At 48.5% G+C, this 23,163-nt stretch overlaps 1 protein-coding gene across 2 annotated transcripts in view; it reads left to right on the plus strand.

The window, feature by feature from the left end:
- The first annotated feature begins 14,630 nt into the window (after nucleotides 1-14,630).
- LOC139056253 (uncharacterized) overlaps nucleotides 14,631-23,163 on the plus strand; it is a 642,331-nt gene continuing 633,798 nt past the window's right edge. The window contains exon 1 of one of the 2 annotated variants that reach the window (XM_070534328.1): nucleotides 14,631-17,275. In XM_070534328.1, the coding sequence (XP_070390429.1) occupies nucleotides 17,096-17,275 (180 nt within the window). In that variant the 5' untranslated portion in view covers nucleotides 14,631-17,095. The remainder of the gene's footprint in view (nucleotides 17,276-23,163) is intronic. The other variant, XR_011512243.1, reaches the window with a different exon arrangement.

Consider the following 23,163-nt stretch of genomic DNA (forward strand, 5'->3'; position numbering starts at 1 on the left):
CATGCTTAACCAACTAGCCCACCAACACGTGCTCAGTGACTTCATCTCTAGTTCAGTGGACCCTTTTCCTTGGCGCCTACGTGCTTGTCTCGTGTCCCCTTCTTCGTGTGTTGTTTTATTCGGCGCCGTCTTTGTAATCATGCTTAACCAACTAGCCCACCAACACGTGCTCAGTGACTTCATCTCTAGTTCAGTGGACCCTTTTCCTTGGCGCCTACGTGCTTGTCTCGTGTCCCCTTCTTCGTGTGTTGTTTTATTCGGCGCCGTCTTTGTAATCATGCTTAACCAACTAGCCCACCAACACGTGCTCAGTGACTTCATCTCTAGTTCAGTGGGCCCTTTACCTTGGCGCCTACGTGCTTGTCTCGTGTCCCCTTCTTCGTGTGTTGTTTTATTCGGCGCCGTCTTTGTGATCGCGCTTAACCGACTAGCCCACCAACACGTGCTCAGTGACTTCATCTCTAGTTCAGTGGGCCCTTTTCCTTGGCGCCTACGTGCTTGTCTCGTGTCCCCTTCTTCGTGTGTTGTTTTATTCGGCGCCGTCTTTGTAATCATGCTTAACCAACTAGCCCACCAACACGTGCTCAGTGACTTCATCTCTAGTTCAGTGGGCCCTTTTCCTTGGCGCCTACGTGCTTGTCTCGTGTCCCCTTCTTCGTGTGTTGTTTTATTCGGCGCCGTCTTTGTAATCATGCTTAACCAACTAGCCCACCAACACGTGCTCAGTGACTTCATCTCTAGTTCAGTGGGCCCTTTTCCTTGGCGCCTACGTGCTTGTCTCGTGTCCCCTTCTTCGTGTGTTGTTTTATTCGGCGCCGTCTTTGTAATCGCGCTTAACCAACTAGCCCACCAACACGTGCTCAGTGACTTCATCTCTAGTTCAGTGGGCCCTTTTCCTTGGCGCCTGCGTGCTTGTCTCGTGTCCCCTTCTTCGTGTGTTGTTTTATTCGGCGCCGTCTTTGTAATCGCGCTTAACCAACTAGCCCACCAACACGTGCTCAGTGCCTTCATCTCTAGTTCAGTGGGCCCTTTTCTTTGGCGCCTACGTGCTTGTCTCGTGTCCCCTTCTTCGTGTGTTGTTTTATTCGGCGCCGTCTTTGTAATCATGCTTAACCAACTAGCCCACCAACACGTGCTCAGTGACTTCATCTCTAGTTCAGTGGGCCCTTTTCCTTGGCGCCTGCGTGCTTGTCTCGTGTTCCCCTTCTTCGTGTGTTGTTTTATTCGGCGCCGTCTTTGTAATCGCGCTTAACCAACTAGCCCACCAACACGTGCTCAGTGACTTCATCTCTAGTTCAGTGGGCCCTTTTCCTTGGCGCCTGCGTGCTTGTCTCGTGTCCCCTTCTTCATGTGTTGTTTTATTCGGCGCCGTCTTTGGAATCGTGCTCAACCAACTAGCCCACCAACACGTGCTCAGTGACTTCATCTCTAGTTCAGTGGGCCCTTTTCCTTGGCGCCTGCGTGCTTGTCTCGTGTTCCCCTTCTTCGTGTGTTGTTTTATTCGGCGCCGTCTTTGTAATCGCGCTTAACCAACTAGCCCACCAACACGTGCTCAGTGACTTCATCTCTAGTTCAGTGGGCCCTTTTTCTTGGCGCCTGCGTGCTTGTCTCGTGTCCCCTTCTTCATGTGTTGTTTTATTCGGCGCCGTCTTTGTAATCGTGCTCAACCAACTAGCCCACCAACACGTGCTCAGTGACTTCATCTCTAGTTCAGTGGGCCCTTTTCCTTGGCGCCTACGTGCTTGTCTCGTGTCCCCTTCTTCGTGTGTTGTTTTATTCGGCGCCGTCTTTGTAATCATGCTTAACCAACTAGCCCACCAACACGTGCTCAGTGACTACCACTGAGCCACGCCAGGGCTTGCCAGCGTGGCGGGCATAAATGCCTTATAAACGCGTCCTAGCGTGGGAGGGCAGTCGCAATGTCTCCTCACGCCATGTAGCAGATCCACGTGTTAGCGGTACGAGGCCGTTAAGGAAGGTTTGAGAAAGAAAAAGAAGATTACGGAGGTGTATACACGAATGCTGGAAAAAACATATATACTGTGTATCCGACTGAATCAAGCTCGCCCGGTGATATGTAACCGTCGCGTTTCGAAGGGAGTGCCGATAAATAATAACCATCACCATCATTAGCATCGTATCGTGCCACTTGTCTTGCAGCGTGAGAGCGTCGCTACGTGCACAATTCGCATTGCAGTTGCGTATTATTACACCAGGTAGAACACCATTTGGCAGATGCACAAGTAGCAGTGCTACGTAGAGAAAGCTTGAGGAAGAAAAAGAAGTTTAAGGAGATGTATACAAGAATATTAGAAATATATATATATAGTGTATACCTAATTAAATCTAGCTGGCTAGGTGCACTATGCCACCACCGCGCTTCAAAGGGGATGCCAATAAACCACCACCATCACAACCATCGTCATCTTCAACTTATCGTGCCACAGGTCAAGGAATGTGAAATGCGCGCCCCATCGTCTGGATACTTTTGATTGCTCTTCATTACGCCTGCTCGCAAGTTGCCAACCGCTGCTGAAGAAGCCAACTGCAGAACTACGCACGCTGCTGCAACCAGGCTACATCGAGCTCAGCAGACCGCTGTGCAGAGACCAGCACAAACCACAGCTCACCGCCGACGCCGGCCGGAGAGTTCGGATCGTTCTCGTGAAAACAAAGCGAAGAGATTTCGCCGCGAAGACCCTGTAGGGCGAGGTGCCGGAAATGGAGCGCCTGTGGAGCCCAGCTCCAGCTCACGCTATTACTGTGCTGCCTGTGCTGGGGAGGCCTGTGACGTTTTTGAACGCAATAGAGTTCGCGCTTCTTTTGGACATGTAACAGCCGAGCTGTTCTAAGCCGAGCCTTCGCAGTCCATCATACGGTGTAACGCAGCGGGACAAGTTAATGGCACAAACCGATTACAGGGGATAGACCACAGGAGGGGGATAGGGGTATAGGAGCAGGTGTTTCGCCGGCGCGCCCCCTTTCGCTCCATGGATCTCGTTCGGCGCGAGCGGCAAGGCAGCTCGCACGAGAGCGGCACTGCCAACGTCGCGTGAATAACGAGCTTCGACAGCGAGAAGCGCAAGCAAAGCGCCAGCGGAGGGAAGCCGCAAACGCCGAGGATCGAGAACAGGAAGCCCGGGCCAAGCGCCGGTGGGGGCAAGCCAATCCCCACTTTCAAGAGAAGGCAATCCAAGCCAAGCGCAGGCAGAGGCAAGTTAACCTCCAACTTCGAGAGTAGGAGGCCGAGCCGAGACGTCGACGCAGAGAGGTCCCTCCCGAGGAAGGAGCGATAGATGGCTCAAGAGAAAATTCCAAGACCGTGAGTGCGGCCACAGCTGCAAGGTGTGTGACCGACCGTGGCTTGATCACAACCTCACGCAACTGAAGAGTGTGCGCAATCCGTAACCGAATCTCGAATCTAGCAAAACGACGACAACGAGACAAAATACTTTCATGCACATCGCGCTAAACACGAGCTCAAACTTCAGAAAACGACCGCCAGCTTCGCTTTCTTGACCAACGCTCTTAGACATACTTCAGTTTCACAGCTCCGCTTGGGAGATGGCCGAAGGGGTGGTCACGCGAACTAGTGGCGCTGCGATCGCGTCTTTCGTCACTTCTACCACTTCTGATTTCGCTTCTAGTTTCATTTCTGCTTTCATTTCGGTGGTGCTGCTTCGTCTTTCGCTGCTGTGGGCGTGTTGCTGGCGTCGTGGGATGTGTGGCGGTTCCTTCCAGTAAAAGGTTTCGCACTGAAACGTTTCGGCGTCTCATAATGGGAAGAAGTTCCCTATGCAGTTCTGCTTTGCACACGACTGCTCCAGCGGCCAGATTCAACGTGAAGCTGGTGGTCATTATTTTTTTTTTCGCACCACGACAACGGCAGAGAGTTTTTTATATGAAAACACATGCTGCACGAAAGAAAGAATGCCCCGCAGATAAGACCGACGTGTGTGAACGTCATGTTAAGGACGACGATCTATACTTTAATTCTTGAGAACAAATATATATTGATTCCTCACTGGAAATATGGATGCTTGTTCACGACGCGATTGTACGACTTAGTTATTCCGGTCCACGCGAACACATCTCGAAGCCAATAAATGTGATGCAAAAGCGATGTTCAACATAAGGAGCCGCTCGAGTGTTGGCAGACACTTCGGCGGAATCTTGCAGGGATGCACTTCATGCAGGTGGCCAACCAATTGTACATGAAATGTTGTTGCGCTTGCCTTCGAAATATGCACTACTGACTGTGATCAATGAGCTCACGGCCGTGATCTTGCCTTCTGTACTCTAAAAGCTTTAATTTATTGAAGATTACGCCATGCAGCAGCTATATGAGAATACTTTTACGTGAGTTCACCAACTAGGTCGTATGTTGAATATTTTGAGTTATGGGAAGTGTTGTCGTTGAAGAGTATCGCACCTAATTTGCTGCATGAAAAGCTACAACAAAATCCACAAAACGCTATTTCGAGCGGTTACACTACCTTCAAAATCATAATTGAAATCATCCTGAGAGAAGCAGACGGCTTGGCAATTAAGCACGGCCCAGCCGCCGTGGTTGCTCAGTGGCTATTGCGTTGGGCTGCTGAGCACGAGGTCGCGGGATCGAATCCCGGCCGCGGCGGCCGCATTTCGATGGGGGTGAAATGTGAAAACACCCGTGTGCTTAGATTTAGGTGCACGTTAAAGAACCCCAGGTGGTCGAAATTTCCGGAGTGCTCCACTATGGCTTGCCTCGTAATCAGAAAGTGGTTTCGGCACGTAAAACCCCATAATTTAAAGAAAATTAAGCACGGCCCAGTGTGCATAACATCAAACCAAAGTAGAACAGCGACGTACAAGATAAGATCATTTGTGCACCACAAATAGTGTAGTGCAGTACTTGGAAAAGCTTGTGAACGTTATGTGTTGCTGTAGAGGCAACTTTGTTCGAGCAAGCCTCCGAACACAACCTTCAAGCGACTACAGAAGCATAAGTATGGGCAATACGATGAAGAAAAATGCCTGAAGCTTCAAATGAACGTGATGCTGTACCCCCCCCCCCCTCCACAAACCTCTTTATTCACAATGATATGAAGTCGTTCAAAACAGTCCTGCTAAATTCACCGTTATTAAACGCGTACAGAAGTAAACATTACTGTATCACACTTTAGTGAATTCTGCTTCCGGCGATTTATTCTGGAACACCCCAGTCAGGCGGGCGAAACCACCTTTATATGTGAGCGCCTGCATTTGGATGGGAAGATTTGCAATCGTTGACATGACTAATCAAGTTTTATGCGATCATCCGCATCACTTGACAAAAAAGAAAGAATATTAAATGACCGCTTGCAAAGCACGTGCACGTGACCCGCCAGTAAAAAAAAAATGTAAGTTACCTTGAAAAAAGGTTGGTCTTGTAAATAAATTAGTTTACAATGTTCATTGCCAATTTTGTTCGTGGAAAATAAAATAATTCTTTGACCTATAAATGTTCAGTTGTTGAATCGGTTCTAGCCACTTCCTGCCGGTCACATTGAACGTACATATTTTTGAATGCGTGATGGACGTGTAAAAAGGCATGCACAAATTAGGTTTACTAGACAAGGAACAGATGGCGGGTGGAGAAATTCACCGAACGCATTCAGTTTCTAGATATGAGTCCCGTTTGTTTATTGTTTATAGCTTATGCGCATGCCAATCAACTATGTTTACACTACCTTAACGAATTACTGTAAGCCCTAACTTCGGGAATCACGCATTTTTGTGTCGATACAAGGCATTACACTTCTAGCGTGACAGATTTTGCGAAGGTACTCGCCAAAGAATGTTTATGCATTAAGATAACGAGAGTTAGCTTACAAGCTGAAGAGTAGCATTAGGTGCACCTTACAATCTCGAGCTTCGCGAGATACATTCTTAATACCGCTGCAGAGTATATACAGGCGCTTGTCTTTATTACACATGGTATGAATACGCTGCCAGAAGAAAAGCACTGAGCAGGCCAGTGTGGCGCTTCTGACTAGTACAAGTTGGTTGGAGAACTCAATCATCGCACGCAGTCGCTCACCTAGCCGTACCTGGCTAGGTGGAGAAACGACTCGTCGCACCAATCATAGCAGACGAAGCACCGTGCGGAAAGAGAGACGCGACTGCAAGACACATTGACACAGATACACCAACGCATTAAAGTCGCTGTTACTTAAGCGTGGCAGCTTTGTCACAAAACTCAGAGCGCGTATCTAAACTAAATTTACCGACGGATAAGCGGTACAGGCCAGTTGGTGCAAACGACGCATCGCAGCAGGAGGAGACGACGCGCGGCGCGTGACGAAAGACGCGACTGCAGCGCCGGTAGTTCCTGGGACAGCCGCTGCGGCCACACCGGCCAGTGGGTACGTGTGCGGAGCTGTGAAATTGAAGTATGTCTAAGAACGTTGGTCTCGATTGCTTTCACTGCCTAGAACTGGCTTTACATTTCTGAAGCTTTTTTCTTACCATGAAAGTGTTCTCTGTCGAGAACCAGCGAAGATCTGTACGATATATATATACGCCCCGCCATCATCATGTTCATTATCAGTAGACTAGTCATCGTCATCACGCCAATTTGCTTGCATCCGAGAATAAACTTATTGATATATGACTGATAATTAGGGTGTAAACCAGACTTTACTAATCTATTTTTAATTTTTTGAATTACAGTTCACTGCTCGTCTCAATATGTTCAGTGGTGGGTTTTACCAAAATATGTATATTTGCTGAATAGACGGTTGCTATAAAGAAAACTTATAAAAGAACCTCGTGTCAGTGTTGATGTTGAAGCGAATGAGATATTAATCGGAATGTATATAACATTGGCTCTAATTGCAAGCGAAGCGGGGTGACATTCTGCATGAACCCATGATAACACTACTTACGTGAATTGTCTCTGCGCGCCTTCAGTATGACGTATCGTATTTGCACGGATATAACGTGCGTTTTACAGGGCCTCTCATCAAGCAACATAGCAAATTTCGGCTATGGGCTGGAACTCGCTAAGTCCACACCACATGTACGTTTGCGTCCGCTCGCCCACGTATGCGCAGACAGTCCGACATGGCTCGTGCGCGTCGAAACGCGGCGCGATCTGGGTCAGGTCTCGGTGAACAGCTGCGACGGCATTTTGCGAGAGTCCACCTTGTGGACTGTCCATTTCGGCCTCTGCTGACTGGGTGCAGCTGTACGAGCGAGGAGGAGATGAGCGGCCCCAGCAATTCAGCAGCGGTCGAAATGGACAGTCTACTATGTCGGATACAACTTTAGAAAAAAGGGGAGGCCCCGCCCAGATGACCGAAGCGGCGAAGTCACCGGCCGTCCGGCGCATGACGTCGGTCCAGAGTGCGCGCCCATTGGTGGATGCTCGTGTGCATCCGCTCGTGTGTATCCGCCCCCTTTTTTCTTAAGTTGTATCCGACTATAGGTGGACTCCGACAGAGTACCTCCTGCTCTCGGTTATTGAGCGCTCAGGCTATACTTGGGTTGCCTCGCATCGGCGCACCTGGCTACGCAGCTACGGCGCGGTAGATTCAAATATCTGTGAAGCAGACTTGTATCGTGCGAGGAAGTGCTTAATCTTTACCTTTTGTGCTGATCTAACAGCTCTAAAAATATGACAATTACATTTACAGATATCGAAGCATCTTGAAACACCTGTCAATAACAAAGTATGAAGTATGTAAAAATGCTGAAAGATATCTATAGCGGCTCCACAGCCACCGCAGTTCTCCATAAAGTAAGCAACAAAATCCCAATAAAGAAAGGCGTCAGGGGGTGAGATTCGATCTCCTCAATGCTATTCACAGCGTGTTTAGAGGAGTTATTCAGAGACCTGGAGTGGGAAGAATTGGGGATAAGAGTTAATGGAGAATACCTTAGTAACTTGCGATTCGCTGATGGTATCGCCTTGCTTAGTAACTCAGGAGACCAACTGCAATGCATGCTCACTGACCTGGAGAGGCAAGGCGGAAGGGTGGCTCTAAAAATTGATCTGCAGAAAACTAAAATAATGTTTAATAGTCTAGAACAGCAGTTTACGATAGCTAGCGATGCACTGGAAGCGGTAGGGGAATACTTGTACTTAGGGCAGGTAGTGACCGCGGATCCGGATCATGAGACTGAAATAATCAGAAGAATAAGAATGGGCTGGGGTGCGTTTTGGCAGGCATTCTCAGATCATGAACAGCAGGTTGCCATTATCCCTCAAGAGAAAAGTGTATAACAGCTGTGTCTTACCAGTACTCACGTACGAGGCAGAAACCTGGAGGCTTACGTAAAGGGTTCTACTTAAATTGAGGACGACGCAACGAGCTATGGAAAGAAGAATGATAGGTGTAACGTTAAGCGATAAGAAAAGAGCAGATTGGGTGAAAGGACAAACGCGAGTTAATTACGTCTTAGTTGAAATCAAGAAAAAGAAATGGGCAGAGGCAGGACGAGTAATGAGGAGGGAGGATAACCGGTGGTCATTAAGGTTTACGGACTGGATTCCAAGGAAAGGGAAGCGTAGCAGGGGGCGGCAGAAAGTTAGGTGGGCGGATGAGATTAAGAAGTTTGCAGGGACGACATGGCCACAATTGCTACATGACCGGGCTAGTTGGAGAAGTATGAGAGGCCTTTGCCTTGCAGTGGGCGTAACCAAGAAGAAGAAGAAGAAGAAGAAGAAGAGGAAGAAGAAGAAGAAGAAGAAGAAGAAGAAGATGATGATGATGATGAAGAAGTGACGTCTTCCAAGCCGTCTATGAGTGAGCCCAGTGAACGCGTGCTGTCGCGCGAATGTAAGCGCGTCTTTGTGGATGCAAATCACCATTACTCGCGGAAGGCGCAAGTCGCGTATAGACGCGAGCTCGCGCGCGTCCGCAAGCGTACGTGTGGTCTGGGCTTTGCGTCCCCTACTGGGATCGTTTTACCGCAAGAATTTTTTTTTTCAAATTTGTTCGTTATTAGACGAGACAGAAATATTTCAGTGCAGCAAAGCCACGATTTCAAAAGGCGGGCGTCACCGCCTGCACGGACGCTCTGTCCGCCTGTCCCTCCTATAGCCTCCGCAAGCGAAAATCCTTCCCTGCGTTCTCAGGATCGCGTGACCGATAAGTCACGATCCTCGCCTTCTTCATCTTGTTTTTTTTTTCATTTTCTCTCGCTTTCTTGCTGTGCGGCGTACTTTACCTAATGGGCCTGCGCGCGAGCTGTTGTGTTTGTCTGGTTTCGCGCAGCAGACGATTTCGAGCGCTGTGCGTGAGAACAGCTGACTAGCGGCATAAAGGCTAAGCCCCATGAGTGCGATTTTGTGCGCGACAGCGACGAGCGACGGCTTCGAGCGACGGATCGGGCCGTCGCGTGAACAGATCGCTCGGTCTTGTCGCGCGATCGCTTGGTTCTGCAAATCTAGAATTCGTCGCCCGTCGCCCGGAAGTGCTATGAACGACTAGCCAATAGGGTGAAGCCGGAACTGGATGTACATAACTCAAGTACTTCTGATTGCCGCACGGAACGAGCAAAGGATTGAATTTTTATACGCGCTAGGAAAAGAGCCTACTGCAAGACTTTCAGAAATATTTTGTGCTGCTTTTTACAACAAAACACGTCAACTTAAGTTAATAAAGCACGCGTCACGCCAGTTTCGGCGCCGATATTGCTGCCCTCATACCGGCAACACTGGGGAGACGTCGCTCGAAGTCATCGCTCGCATTGGGTACAACTTGTAGGCCACGAGAGAACGCGACAGCCATCTCCATCGCGTCGCTTGTCGCTGTCGCGTGCAAGATCGCTTGCATGGGGTTTATACTTAAGTCAGGGCTACACGAACACTCAGGCAGACGCAAGCGAATCACAGAGCAGGATCGCGCGCTGGAATAAGGCAGAAAACGACATGGTTTCGTCGTCTGCGACGTGGAAACAAGCAGACGTGGAAACGACGTGGAAGCGACGTGGAACGACGTGGAACAACGACGCGGAAACAAGCAGACGAAATCTGACATCTCTCTTGCTGCGGTGCGAAGTAAAAGAAAAACGCGCGACACGCGATTTGTATGTTCTATTATTTCTCTAAATTTCATTTCGTTTACTGAAGCAACACGTTACTCAAATAAATGTACAAAAAAATGTATAAAATGTAAATAAATGTTTGTGGTTGCATGTGTTTGCACTGTAAGCAGTTTTATGTCAAGTATGCACCAACTCGCCCAGAAAGAAGTTTTAATGAAATGTATTTGCCTTGAATAATTCTAGAAGTGGCTCGCGTGTTGCTGTGAGCGGCGCAGGCGCACAGGGGCTCGTAGGCGGCGCTTCGTGTCGTCTGCTAAAACGCCGGAGCGCACGACGGCCCGGGGCACTTTGTGCGCTGACCTTACGCAACGCACGGGCGTCCTTTCATTTCGCGTCAATTAAAACGAGCCCGTCACCTTGGTATCGATGTATGTTGGCTTTCTCCATATATGAATATCTCGCATCGTCGAGACAGTTCAAGCAGTCGCCCAGCAAGCATGTCTCATTCGCCCAGCACGATGGCCCTGCTCTCCGGCCTGGGCTGGTAGCACTCTAGTCTTCTGCATTATGCGAGTAATACATATATCGTAGTTTGCGCTGCCTACTGACTAGTTATTGGGAGACATATGTCTCCCAGCATTTTGAGAAATATGAAATGCAAAGTTAGGTCCCATTGTAATCGAGTGTATTCAGACCTCCTGTCCAGGTGAAATGTTGAAAGGAACAACTATATATCGTAAAAATACAGAGAAAAAAATAAAGAATCAGGAATTAAGTTATTGCTGGTCTAACAGAGTTCTTCGATATTTTCTGGATGCGAAGTGGTGCTTGGGCTTTCTCGGGGTTAAAGAAACGCTAAGGAAAAAGAATATATTAAGCCGAATTGTGTGAATACACTATTGGTCTAGAAGTCTATCGTCATTTTCTGCGTACCAATCCGCGACTCCGTCGCTTATGGTTAATTGGCACCCATGGTCGCGCTGCTAGCAGCTGCTCAATTTAAAGCGCCCGAGCCAAAACGGACGAGTTGACGTCATCCTCACGTGACCGCGGTCTCTACCACAGTCGGTGAATTAGCCGGCGCTGACATGAGAAGCGTCATTGTCCAGAACGTGCGGCACCGCCACGCTTTCCCAGCTCGGGCCAAAAGCTTTTCTGGAGGTACTCCGTGGCGATAATGCGGCGGCTGAAGCAACCAATCGAACACGTGATCTCGAGCGACAGCAACAAGACGGCGCAGTCACTGATTCGTCGCGGTGGCATGTCCTACAGTGCCGCGTTTGTTTCGGGACAGGTGTTTCAAAGTCAATACGCTAAATGACGAATGAACACCAACCAAGTTGAAAGCAGGGAACGATGTCTTCAGCACCACACAGTTTGCCGCGGCAGACACGTCAGAGTACGCGTAACAAGAACGGACTGATTCTAAATTAAACAAAATGTACGCTACCAATGTTTCCCAATGCCTCACACGCGGACAACAAGGAGGCGGGACACTGACACTCTTTATCAGCTTAATATTTATTTAGATATGTGTATACCTGTCTGAGGGGAAACTTTGTTATCACAGCACCAACTATCTCGAGGCTCAACTTTAGTAAACACCTACCTAATTGAAATAAATACGATACTTTAAAACAGAAGGCCGGAACGGAACGAAAAGAAGAACGAGTAACGAAAAAAACAACATATTTTGACCGGAACGAAAACGTAACCGAAACGTTATTTATTATTTTGTTTCGGAGTGAAACCGAAATATTTTCGATCAGATCAGCTTCAAGGGGAAGGTCGACAATTCGAAACAACCGACGTATCTCAGGCAGAGATAGTGCGAGCGGTTGCCGGTCGAGCGCTCCACTAATCTAAGCCTGCGGCTCGGTGCTCTAGTAGATCGGCATCGTAGCAAAGCCCAGGGCTTGCGCACTGAGGAGCTTAGCGTTTTGTTTTCCACGGATGCAACGCTTTATTAACTAAGTTTTATCGTTCGTTTGTGCATACGTTTAAGTTCGTTTTGTGGGAACGGCGGTCTCGCATTTCGGCGAGTACACTCGACGATGTGCGGCTTCTGAGAGCACGCTTAGGTACTTGGCTCAAGGCACTCAGCATGATATCAGAATTCAGAATTCGCTTATTGAGAAAAATAACTATCTATGCTTTTATCGTTACATTGCTCCGAAAATTTTTGCATACGAGCCAAAATGGTTATGAAACGGTGCGAACAATTCTTTTTTTTTTTTCCTTCTGGAACAGAACCCAACGGCCTTTTTTCAATGAACAGAACTATAACCGGATCGAAAAACACTTAGTTCCGACACCCTGCTTTAAAATGCACCGCGAAGGGCAGTTGTGTTGTCCAAGGAAAAACGTAGACCAATACATTTTCTAGAAACAGTGCACCTTTCCCACCACTGAGAAAAGATGCTTACTTGAACATAATGGCACAATTCGCTTCTGTTAGAGTCCTTGCGGACTGCATTTTCTCGCAGTCGGGGTGTCCAACCGAACCGGAATTGAACCGAAAACCATAGCTGAACTGATATTTTGAGCTGAAACGGAACCGAACCGAACTATTATTTTTCCCCGCCATCCTGAAACTGAACCCGAACCGGAACTTTTTGCAGGAACCGTTCAGAACCGCTTTCAGCGCAGGCCCGATCCAGGGTCGTCGTTGCCGAAAATCTACGAAAGCAGACGATGTCTCCGGCGTCAGTTGGGCGCAGCGAACGGTGTGTTTTAGCGACAACAGCCACGTTGCTTGCCCGTGACGTCATTGGCTCGCTGGACTGGTTGAGGCGACCATGCGTACGCACGGTAGCCTCAACTGCGCTCTGTTCGCTGAGTCGGCGCTCACTGTCACAGACATACCGTCGCTGACGCTGCGTCGTCGTGGACGATACTGCTTGCGTTCTGGGCACCTGCCGTGTTCAGGAACATAAGCGAACTGGTTTCGCAGTCCCATGAGCGTGTTGCACTCTGTACTGTATAATTTCAGTGATTGCTCTCACATCTGGAGCGCGATTGCGGTTTTGTACATAACAGAGGCGCAATGAATTATGATTGTACAACGGAAATTATATTTTGTAAGAACAATAACAGTCATCCTTCTTGGAATAAATCAGCCTGATTCTGTATTCGGTGACTGAGCCCCGATTCAACGACAACGGTAAAGTATATTACAAAAATTGTAGAGAAGAAACTAAGAAATCGCCGACAGTGTTGCGCGAAGATTACTATCAGGAACATTTCTTAACAAATGATGCTTTTGTGTCTGAATCAAAGAAGTGTTCACTCACTCACCAGCAGGCAGTTTACTGGCGACAGCTGCAGACAGGAACTTTCCCAAATTTACATATACTATGCAAAATGTTCCCAAGTCAATACAGGGACACATGCCCGGAGTGTGGTGCAATACTCACACTTTATCACATCACATGGGAGTGCAATACGAATAAGGTATTCCACAAAATAGAAAATCCGAGTGCGGAGCAGTGGGAGAGCGCGCTCTCCAGTGGCGACCCTAGCCTCCAACGGAAGCTGGTGGATCATGCCCGACGAGCAGCCACGCTCAGTGGTGCCCTGGAATAGGGGCGCCAACCATGCAGGCTGGAGATCTTCATCAATGAATAGAAGATCAAGACATCCGGCCCGACCGCTGAATTACCCTTTCTAGAGTAATAAAGTTTACTTCCTCCTCCTCCTCCTCCTCCTCCTCCTCAAGAAGCCGATTCCAGAAAGGGTGAAAGACGAAGTAGTCAGCAAGGGTGCCAACATTAGTAATCACATGAAGGCATCGTCCATCTATTTCTTTTACTCGCACGGTAAACAACATTAAAGTATGACAGCATGAGAAACATAAAATAATTATCCTCCTCTCAACTTGTCTCACATTATCATCTCACCGCCTACCTCTCCTTGCTTCCCACTGCAACGCGATGCGCTTCTCAGGCCGTCTGCAGCCGGTGACTGTCAAAATCTCATAATTCATTGGCGCGAAACCACAGGCCGGAACAAATGGAAGCCACGTTCCGAGAATCAAAACACTTTTTCAAATCGAAACTACCACGCAGCTGGGGTGACGACCACAACAAATCTCACTCAACGAAAAGCCAAACACTTTCTTTTCCCCCCATCCGGTTCACCTGCTTCTCGAAGCGCAAGCAGCACCAATCCAAGCCGCACTTTTCGGCGTCGTCTGCTCCCGAGCGGTGCTACGCTCAATCGCGTCGCATCCGAGGCCGCCCGCGTCGTCTGCTCCGGTGTACCCTTCTGCGCATGCGCCCATCCCCAAGTTCCGCGATTGGGCCCATCGGGTGCCTCCGCCGCCACCGCCGCTTTGTCCAGCTACGCCGTAGTTCTCAGCCCCGTGCTCGGCTCGGGCGCACCCCCTCTGCACCGGGTCTCCCCCCCCCCCCCCCCCTCCCACCCGATACCCTCACTTCCCTCCCTTTCTCCTTCTTCATCCTTCGAGGGCGCGCGCACATGTTCCGCGCGCGGCCCGGCGCCTTTTTCGAGAGAGAAGAGAAGCCCTCCCGGCGGCTGGCCGACTCGACCGACCTGCGTGGCGCTCGCCGAAGTACGACGGCTGCTCGAAGCGGCCTTGTGCTCCATCGTCGTCGACTCGCTAGGACGACGCCCGGTCCCGGATTTCTCCCACGCCGGGGCTACACCCAAACTTCGGCGGCGCTCCTTCCCTCTCCCGTCTCGTGTCCCCTCGCCTCGCCCCCCTTTTTTTCTTAGTCTCCTCGTTTCCCTCCTTCTTTTCCCCCTTGTTCCCGTGAAGGTGACTCTCTCGTGAACGTTTGAAGGCGCAGTTGTTGCGTCCCGCGGTTCGTCTGCCCGCCGCTCCGACACTGCTCGCTTCACTTGCAGTGCTTCCTTATTCGCCGCGCTGCTGATGCTGCTGCTTCTTCGCTGATCCCGTCTCTCGATGCCTCAGCGAATGTCCGTCGCACCGGAAGGACATCGCTGATCCGTGACGACATGCGATAACTAGTTACCTGGCCTGCTGCACTTTTTTTTTTCATTTTACCCTGCCCGTTCTTGTGTCAGCCTTCCCTGAACCTTCCATCTGTGTATCAAAGAGAGAACGTCGACGGTGTGACTGCCTACAGAGCAACTGGCCGAAGTGCTACTGCCTGTACTTCGATGTGCTTCATCAATTCCGACGAAGGAGGAAGGTGTCGGTCTTTCGTCGGCGGGGTTTGAAACGGGCGCAGTGGATCTTGGTGCACGGTTTCGCGTGAACCTCGGCGTGGATGTTTGTGGCGGAGTTGCGCACCGTGGATTACGTGGCCTTCGGTGATCGGTGGGATGTGACCCTTTTTTTCCCCCCTCGGATGCTACTGCGTGGTGTTGGATGCTTTTGCGTGTGTTGATCGACTACATCGTGTCGCGTTGGTTTTGCACTGGCGAGGTATACCGAGAAGCTTTGCTCTCTTTCACACTGGCGATAGCTATCGCGCGAGCCCGTCTTTGAAAACAGGGACGTTTTGCCAGTCCTCTAGCTTAGCGGGTTTGCGCCCTTGGCCCTGAAGGCACAGCCCTGCCGGTTATTCGGGAACGCTTGCTAGTGCGGTGTGCTATATCGGCTTTTCTTTCTTTTGGCTTTGCCGTTACATAAAGACGTTTAAGATTGCGTGCTATGGCAATTGAAAAGAGTAAAGCCGCTTTTCCCGTTATCGCAGGCGAAATGCTCGGCATGGCGTTGTTGCTGTTTATCAGTCAGTCCCTGTAATGTCAAGTATGTGTAACCTCGACTACTGGCGCCTAGGAGTGCGCCGTGTAGCCATGTAGCGGTAGGTATCGCCTCTTAGAGGTCATTACTTTTTTTGGCTTTTCTACGCTTTCTTTTTGTTTTTCCTACTAGAAGCTACGACAGTGGCCTTCCAGTAAAAAGCATAGATCGCGTGCTTAGCGTAGCGTTAGGTTTTTTTTTTTCATATTGGGACCCTCTCCTAGTGGAAGTTCTCATATTTCATACAGATAATCACACTTTAATATCGACCCACCCCGTTTATAGGAAAAAGCCCGCTACTAAGCACACTATGTCCTTTTGCAGCTTGTAGCGTTACATTGCGAGCGGGAAGAGAGAGAGAGAGAGAGAAATAAAGACTACGACGTCAGTCGCAACCGTAGGGTGCAGCTGAAGCTTTCTTTACCGCCAAGACCAATACGAAAGCGGTAGGTGAATTTTCTTTCGTAAGCGCTCTCTCGTCGTCAGCGCATTATTGCATAGCGGCGTCTGTCGGTTTTACACGCGCCAAAAAAAAGAAAGAAAACAAAGAAAAAATAAACCTCGCATTGTTTTTGCTCGCTCGGTAAACTAGTGCTTTAGGAAGCGACGTGACATCGCCTTCGCGACTAATCGCTATAGTCAGCTGCCCGTACTCAAAACGCCAGTCAGTGAAATTGGCTTCTGCGCAGTGCGCTGCCAAAACGGAATAAGTTAGTCGCGCGTTTTCGCCGCGTTTGGAAGCGCGCAGTGCAAAACTCGACATCGCGAATACCAGCGCGAGTGAGTGCTTCGCTGTCTTCTTCGACCGCGCTTATTACGATGCCGCTCCGCCATTAGCTTCGCGAGTGTAGCCTCGCGATTGACACTGTTTGCAGCTGTGTGAGCAATACCGTTCGCCGGTCGGCTTTCGAGAATCCAAAGCGAAAACAGCTAACCGGCGAACGCGGGAGAGACAGACAGACTCTTCTAGACGTGGAACAGAAGTGACGCCTCAGCAACGAGTTGGGAAGGGGAAGTGCTTTTAAAGAGAGAGAGAGAGAGTGTTCCTGAAGGTCAGTGTTGACGCCAGTGAGTGTACCATCCGGGACGACGACAGCGACGACGTCGTAATACCGACGACCCAGAAGAGCAAAGAAATAAAGAACACGAAGAAGAAAAAACGCGAGGAAATCAACGAACGAGACAGTGCTGTGTTGTCCGCATCCCGTCTCTCGTTGCGCGATAGGCCGTGTTGTCATCCCACGCGACGCGCCGTGGCCACATCTCGGTGAGCACAACGTCGCCGGCGATCTCATCTCGCCGTTTGCTGCGTCGTAGTCGTCGTCGTCGTCGTCAACCAGGTCGGCCATGAAGCTGAGCGTGGCCACCTACCGGGCGAGTACGGAGCGTCTCGCCTCGTTGCGGCAAACCACGTACGGTACGAACAGCGAAAACCGTCGCGGTAGCAGTTTGGACAGCGGAGCGGCTCGGTTCTTGCAATCCCGGAAACCTTCGCGCTACGCCATCACCAGCGTCTCTCTGCCCAAGGTGAGAGGAGCTTCTCCCCTTCCCATCCTTTCTCTTCATTCTCGTGCACTACGCGTACTTCTGCTGTGTGACGTCACGCGAGTGTGTAAGCGTAATACAGAAAACGGCGCAGTAGCTTCTCCCCTTCCCATCCTTTCTCTTCATTCTCGTGCACTACGCGTACTTCTGCTGTGTGACGTCACGCGAGTGTGTTAGCGTAATACAGAAAACGGCGCAGTAGCTTCTCCCCTTCCCATCCTTTCTCTTCATTCTCGTGCACTACGCATACTTCTGCTGTGTGACGTCACGTGAGTGTGTAAGCGTAATACAGAAAACGGCGCAGTGAGGGCAATGGACAAGTCGAGACAGGACAAGCGCTGTATATGTCGACTTGTCCTTGGTCCTTACTGCGCTATGTTTTCTGTATTACGATTAATAACCGACACGCCCAAACCTATTCCCTTCTGAAGTGTGCAAGCCACGTGTTGTTGTTTCGTTATTCGTGCCGGGTCCTTATATAGATGTTAGTTTGGCAAGCCAACTCTACCTTAGATACAACACGAAGCCGGTGCTCTACAGACCACGACGTCATGATGGAAGTCCTAGAGCCAGTAGATTTTCATCAGGGCTTGCGGAAAGTATTCGGTACAGCAATGTGGGCTTAAAAGGCATGGCTTTTAATGCGAACGTCGGCCTTCCTACGGATGACATCACAGTATGACTGTGATGTCACATGACATCACAGTCACAGAGCACTGGCCTTATGCTATCGTATAGGCGGTATTGACGAAAGCACTTCGAGCCCCCGGCTTGCAGACTAAAGAGAGCGACAAGTTTACAGGACAACATAATGACAACACGTTAACCAACTGTGACATAAAAGAAAGGTGAAATAAAAAGGGTGCCACGATTTTACTGCCAAAATACTCAAAGCGTTGTGAGATGCTTCTACGTTTGCCTCGCTATTTACTTGAGTGCCGTCATGCGATAATCTGTCGTGCGTTGTTCGCCTTGAACCCCCTTCCTTCCCTTTATTTTTCTTGCGTTACTGTGAACGAAACCCGATATAGAGCATTACGCATGCCATCGTTATATAATATCGATTTTTAAGAGCACCAAAGACAGAGTACGAGAAAGTAAAAATAAAAACAAAGTCTGAGATTTTTTATGATCACAGGCTTGAAACCCGGAACTGGAAGATGCAGTCTGCAGTAGGAAGTGGTTCACGTGGGCAGAGGGTGTACTGACACGGGTTGCGCAGGTGTTATTTGTGCATTTTTCATCCGTGCTGCCCAAAATTTCACGTGTTCATTCTACACTGAATAAAACTAATGGCCGCAGTAGTAAAGCCCGCTCGAAAACGTCATCGCACTTTGCTCTGAACATCAGTCATGTCAAAGCGTACTTTTTTTTCGGAATGACACAGTTTCTGTAAGGGCTAATGAGACGAGTGCGCCAAATTGAGTCACTTTCGATGCGAATTTAACCGTTGGGCTGTCAGTTATATTTTTAGAAGCATTCGTTGAAAGCCAGCACAACTCTCGATAAAGCGTACTTTAGTTTTTGTAAAGACCCTCAAATTGCACTCTAATTATAATCATCCCTTTCAATTGCTTTCCTATGCCACAGCCGCATTTAAATGCATTCTCTAATTGTATTAACTTATACCTTGTGTTCCAGCTGACCTTAGCCAGGCTGTCCAATAAAAGAAAAAATAAATTAAAATACATGGTGCAAGGTACAGTTATAAACGTGCTGTGTTCTGTGACCAGAGGTCTGATGACCGAGAACCGCTGGTCTTAAAATCGTATCTTGCACCGTTTTTTTTTTCAAAATGTCTTTCTTCGTTGAAAAGCTTGGCTAACGTTAGTTAGCTGGGACGTCATATTCTTACCTTGCTCACCAACAAGTATTGGTGTATGCTTCTCCATAACTAAACGACCACAGGCCTTTAAGGTGGAATAGAATAAAACGGAATAAAAATAACAAGAAGTGTGGGTCAGCTGCTCACAATAAAGAACAGCAGAAACATCCACCCTTTAAATGAAAAAGTTACGACATGATCTCCCTGCCTTGTTCTTTTATTTTTTTTTTCTATGAAGAAAAGTAAACATTATATCTGGTTATAGGCCAACATAGAAGTCGCTTAGGTTGTACGGAGATGTTGGAAGACTGTGTTGTTTAGATGTCACGTCAAAATATACAACATGTGGACTACTTTCTAAAGAGATAGCTACACCTATGATCCGTTCACAGGTACTTAGAGCCTTTTGTTTTGCGTTACCAGTACATTTTGGAAGGGTGTGATCTTTGCATTCCTCCCTTTGAGTCAGAACTTGAGGAGATGAAGGAGATGGGTGATTTGTTTGAATATTATTTTCATTACGACACTAAATTTTTGCTTGATGTATTGGTGAGTGTACGTCTCGGTCGTTTCATATGGACAGAACGCTTAAAATACGAGTACTGTCATTAGTGAACTCTGAGTTAGATAAGTCTTTGTGATAAGCGTGTGCAGTTGGGGTTGCTGCTGTGGGGTGACATTGGTACGGATAGTGCCTTGCCCTGCGAACTGTGTTAAGATCGAGCTGCGCATTTGTAACTTCCATTAGCGTTAATATAAGTTGAGGACTTCTTCACCAATTGTTAAGGGCTCTGAAATTATATCCGTATTTGGGCGATCTCGTAATTGTGAATTATAGGCAACTTCGCTTGGGCCATTCGTGACTGGAGCGCTAAGCAACTTTTCTCCCACTATGAAGTAACCTCTGCCCAAAGTATGGCTTCTGAGGCATAGGTCACGCTTGCTAATTGGTACCCGTTAAGATATATAGTCTTACGTGGCTGAAATGATCACCTAGCTTCTGTGCCCCATCATGAGGTCGAGTATGTCAGCCCAGTTTCTTCAGCGTCATTTGTATATGTGTGTAGGACATGTCTTTGTGTACCATGACAACTCTCTTTTTTTTTCTTCCTCGGCGTTCGCGTTTCGACATGATGCTCTCTGCAACTATGTCTCGGACAGGAAAGAGTCAAATTAGTTGTTTCGGCAACGCTGGCGTACTCGCCGTCTTTAATAGTTTCATTGTAACATAAACAGTAACAGTTTGGAGGTGGCATAGCGCAGGCATAGGCATAGAAATTGCGCAGGCTTGGCCGATAAGGGACCATAGGCTTCTTCAACGGTTAGCATTGAAATGTGCATGCATGGTTTAGGCAAGGTTTAACCAGACGTGAAAGTCGAACCAACTAAATGTTGTGTGAGTAGCGTATTCTCGTTGTGGCGGTGTGTGCTCCAGAAGTTTACCAACAAAGGCATGCGAGCCATCGGTTGCACCAAAGTTTTCGTGGCAATAGCGTCACGGCAACTTGCTTTTACTTCTTCTCCAGGACACTGTGGCACTCGGGCGTTGCTTGCACACGTATACAATGTGCACAGTGTGCGTTTCCAACGCCATGTTGTTAGACCGTGACTGTTGCGGGACGCGATGCAACTCAATTCTCGTTTTGTTTAGCTTGCGCTATATTTCGAGCGGCTGTTTTTGTGATCGACCGCGTTCTTGTCTTGACTGAAGCTACGCCTCGTTGCGTGCTCGAGCTTTTGTGAGTGAATGCGACGTGACACGCCACGTCCGAATAGGGTAAGTCTTCGTTGTATGCCCCGTCAACATTCACGAATGACCGTTATGCGTGTTTGTGCCTGGAGCTCTGATTTCTCACAGAGGGTGCCTTAATCCTCGCCTCGTTGAAGTTCCGCCTTCCTTATCGTCGCGGTATTCGAAGTGTGCGAAAGCCAAGCGTTCGTAAATTTACGCGGCGTGAGAAACCCGTGTCACAGAATAGCCAGTTCTTGAGATGGATAATTGATTACTATACTCCGCTGCCGGAAACAGATGAAGCTGAACAGGTTCTCACCCGCTAGACGCGGCGCCCGCATGCAAGCCGCTAACACACACACACACACACACACACACACACACACACACACACACACACACACACACACACACACACACACACACACACACACACACACACACACACACACACACACACACACATGTGATGTTCCGGCGAAGAAGAAGAAGACAGAAGAGACAAGAACAGCAGGGAGGAAGAAAAAGAAGTGATCAAGATGGATACCTGTAAATAAATGAGTGTATTTTAACTCGTACTTTATATTTGGCGCAGCCGACCATGTGGCTCGAAGTAACGTTGGCAAGAAGAACAGATGGGCAGACGACCGTGAAGACCTACCAGCTTGACGGCGAAGATCCAGTGCTTCTTCAGGAATCAGCGACTTCATCGGAACTGCTCCGCATCATCGCTGAGAAGAGTCAACTGAACGAAGCAGCCCTCGTTGAGAAAGGTGTGGTAAGAATCGATGCTTCTATGTCTGAATTTGAGGTTATGTTTCCGGGACATTCAAGGATAGATTCCAAGAACGAGACTGAGCACTCGCATAACGCCTTGTTGCAAGCGCTGTTTCAGCAGCAGACCACGCAGTATGAGCAACAGCGACTGATTTTCGAAGCAGTTAGCGACTCACTAAGAGCACAGAAACCACATCAAGAAGAGTTCAAGCCCGATAGTTTCGATGGGGTGTCTAATGCCGCCAACTTGTGGCTCAGATTTTATGAATATGCATGTGCGCAAAACCACTGGACGTCATTGGACGACAAAGTGTGTAACATGCGCCGTTTTTTATCTGGCAATGCCAGAACATGGTGGGACATGCGAATCGCAAGTCAATGCCGTGATTCATGGCAGAAGTGGAAAGATAGTTTTCTTTCTGCTTTTGAGCGAAATCCGGTTGACAGATGGGACGACGCATTAGCTTTCAGACACAGAGAAGGGACAGTCATGGATTATTTTTTCGAGAAGAGACGTTTACTCTACATTGCCGACCCTAATCTACCAGACTCTGCAATCCTTCCCCTGATAATTCAAGGCATGACTAACGAATCGCAAAGAGAGGTTTGTGTACACCGTCCAACCTCCACGGATGACTTACTTGCTTGCCTTAAGTATGTGTCCAGTGATTTTCTGATTCACGGTCCCATCAAAAGACATAGTACTCTACCACTGAGCATTGACGCACATGGCGAAACGGTAGAATATTTTAATACCGAGTCCGACCAATGTGACACGATGGAAAATGTATACCTTCTGAAGTCAAATCTCCTATTTGTTAAAATGATGGTAAATGGAAAATGTCTGGACTCCCTGGTTGATACTGGAGCATCTGTAAGCCTGGTAAATCAGGAAATCATCCAACCGAGCAAGGTTTATGAAGGAAGAATAGTTAGTGTTCAAAGCTATGATGGAAAAACTAGAAGGTTGCAACACTTGGCAGAAGTAGAGGTTCAATTTGGTGGACATCACCTAAAAGTAGATGCCCTTGTCATGCAGGGTGTTGATTTCCTGTTTCTTTTATCTCGGCCTGATATGAAGCGATTGAAGATGAATATTTCTTGGAGAGACGAAGTGACTATTGACGGATCATTTAAGCCTAACTTGCGTGGAATTGAAAATTCACATCGAAGAGTTAGAAATGCTGATGAGATACTGACAAATTTTCCCGAACTTATTTGTGTTGAGACATACCCGCCAGCAGCAGATGTCTTCGAGGTACCGTTTAAGCTTCGTGACGTCACAGTAGTGCGTAAAAAGCCGTACAGTCTTTCCCTCGAGAAAAAGACCTGGCTAAAGGCCGAACTGCAGCAAATGCTAAATGCCGGTATTATAAGGCCATCAACATCCACTTTCGCGTCACCAGTCACCATAGTACCGAAAGACGATGGCTCATTTCGCCTTTGCACAGATTACCGGCAGATCAACGGCCAGACTGATTTGTTTCCTTTTCCCATGCCCCGAATAGACGAGATCATCAATGAAACTGGTGGATC

This window comes from Dermacentor albipictus, chromosome 2 (assembly GCF_038994185.2).
Source record: "Dermacentor albipictus isolate Rhodes 1998 colony chromosome 2, USDA_Dalb.pri_finalv2, whole genome shotgun sequence".
Taxonomy (NCBI): domain Eukaryota; kingdom Metazoa; phylum Arthropoda; class Arachnida; order Ixodida; family Ixodidae; genus Dermacentor; species Dermacentor albipictus.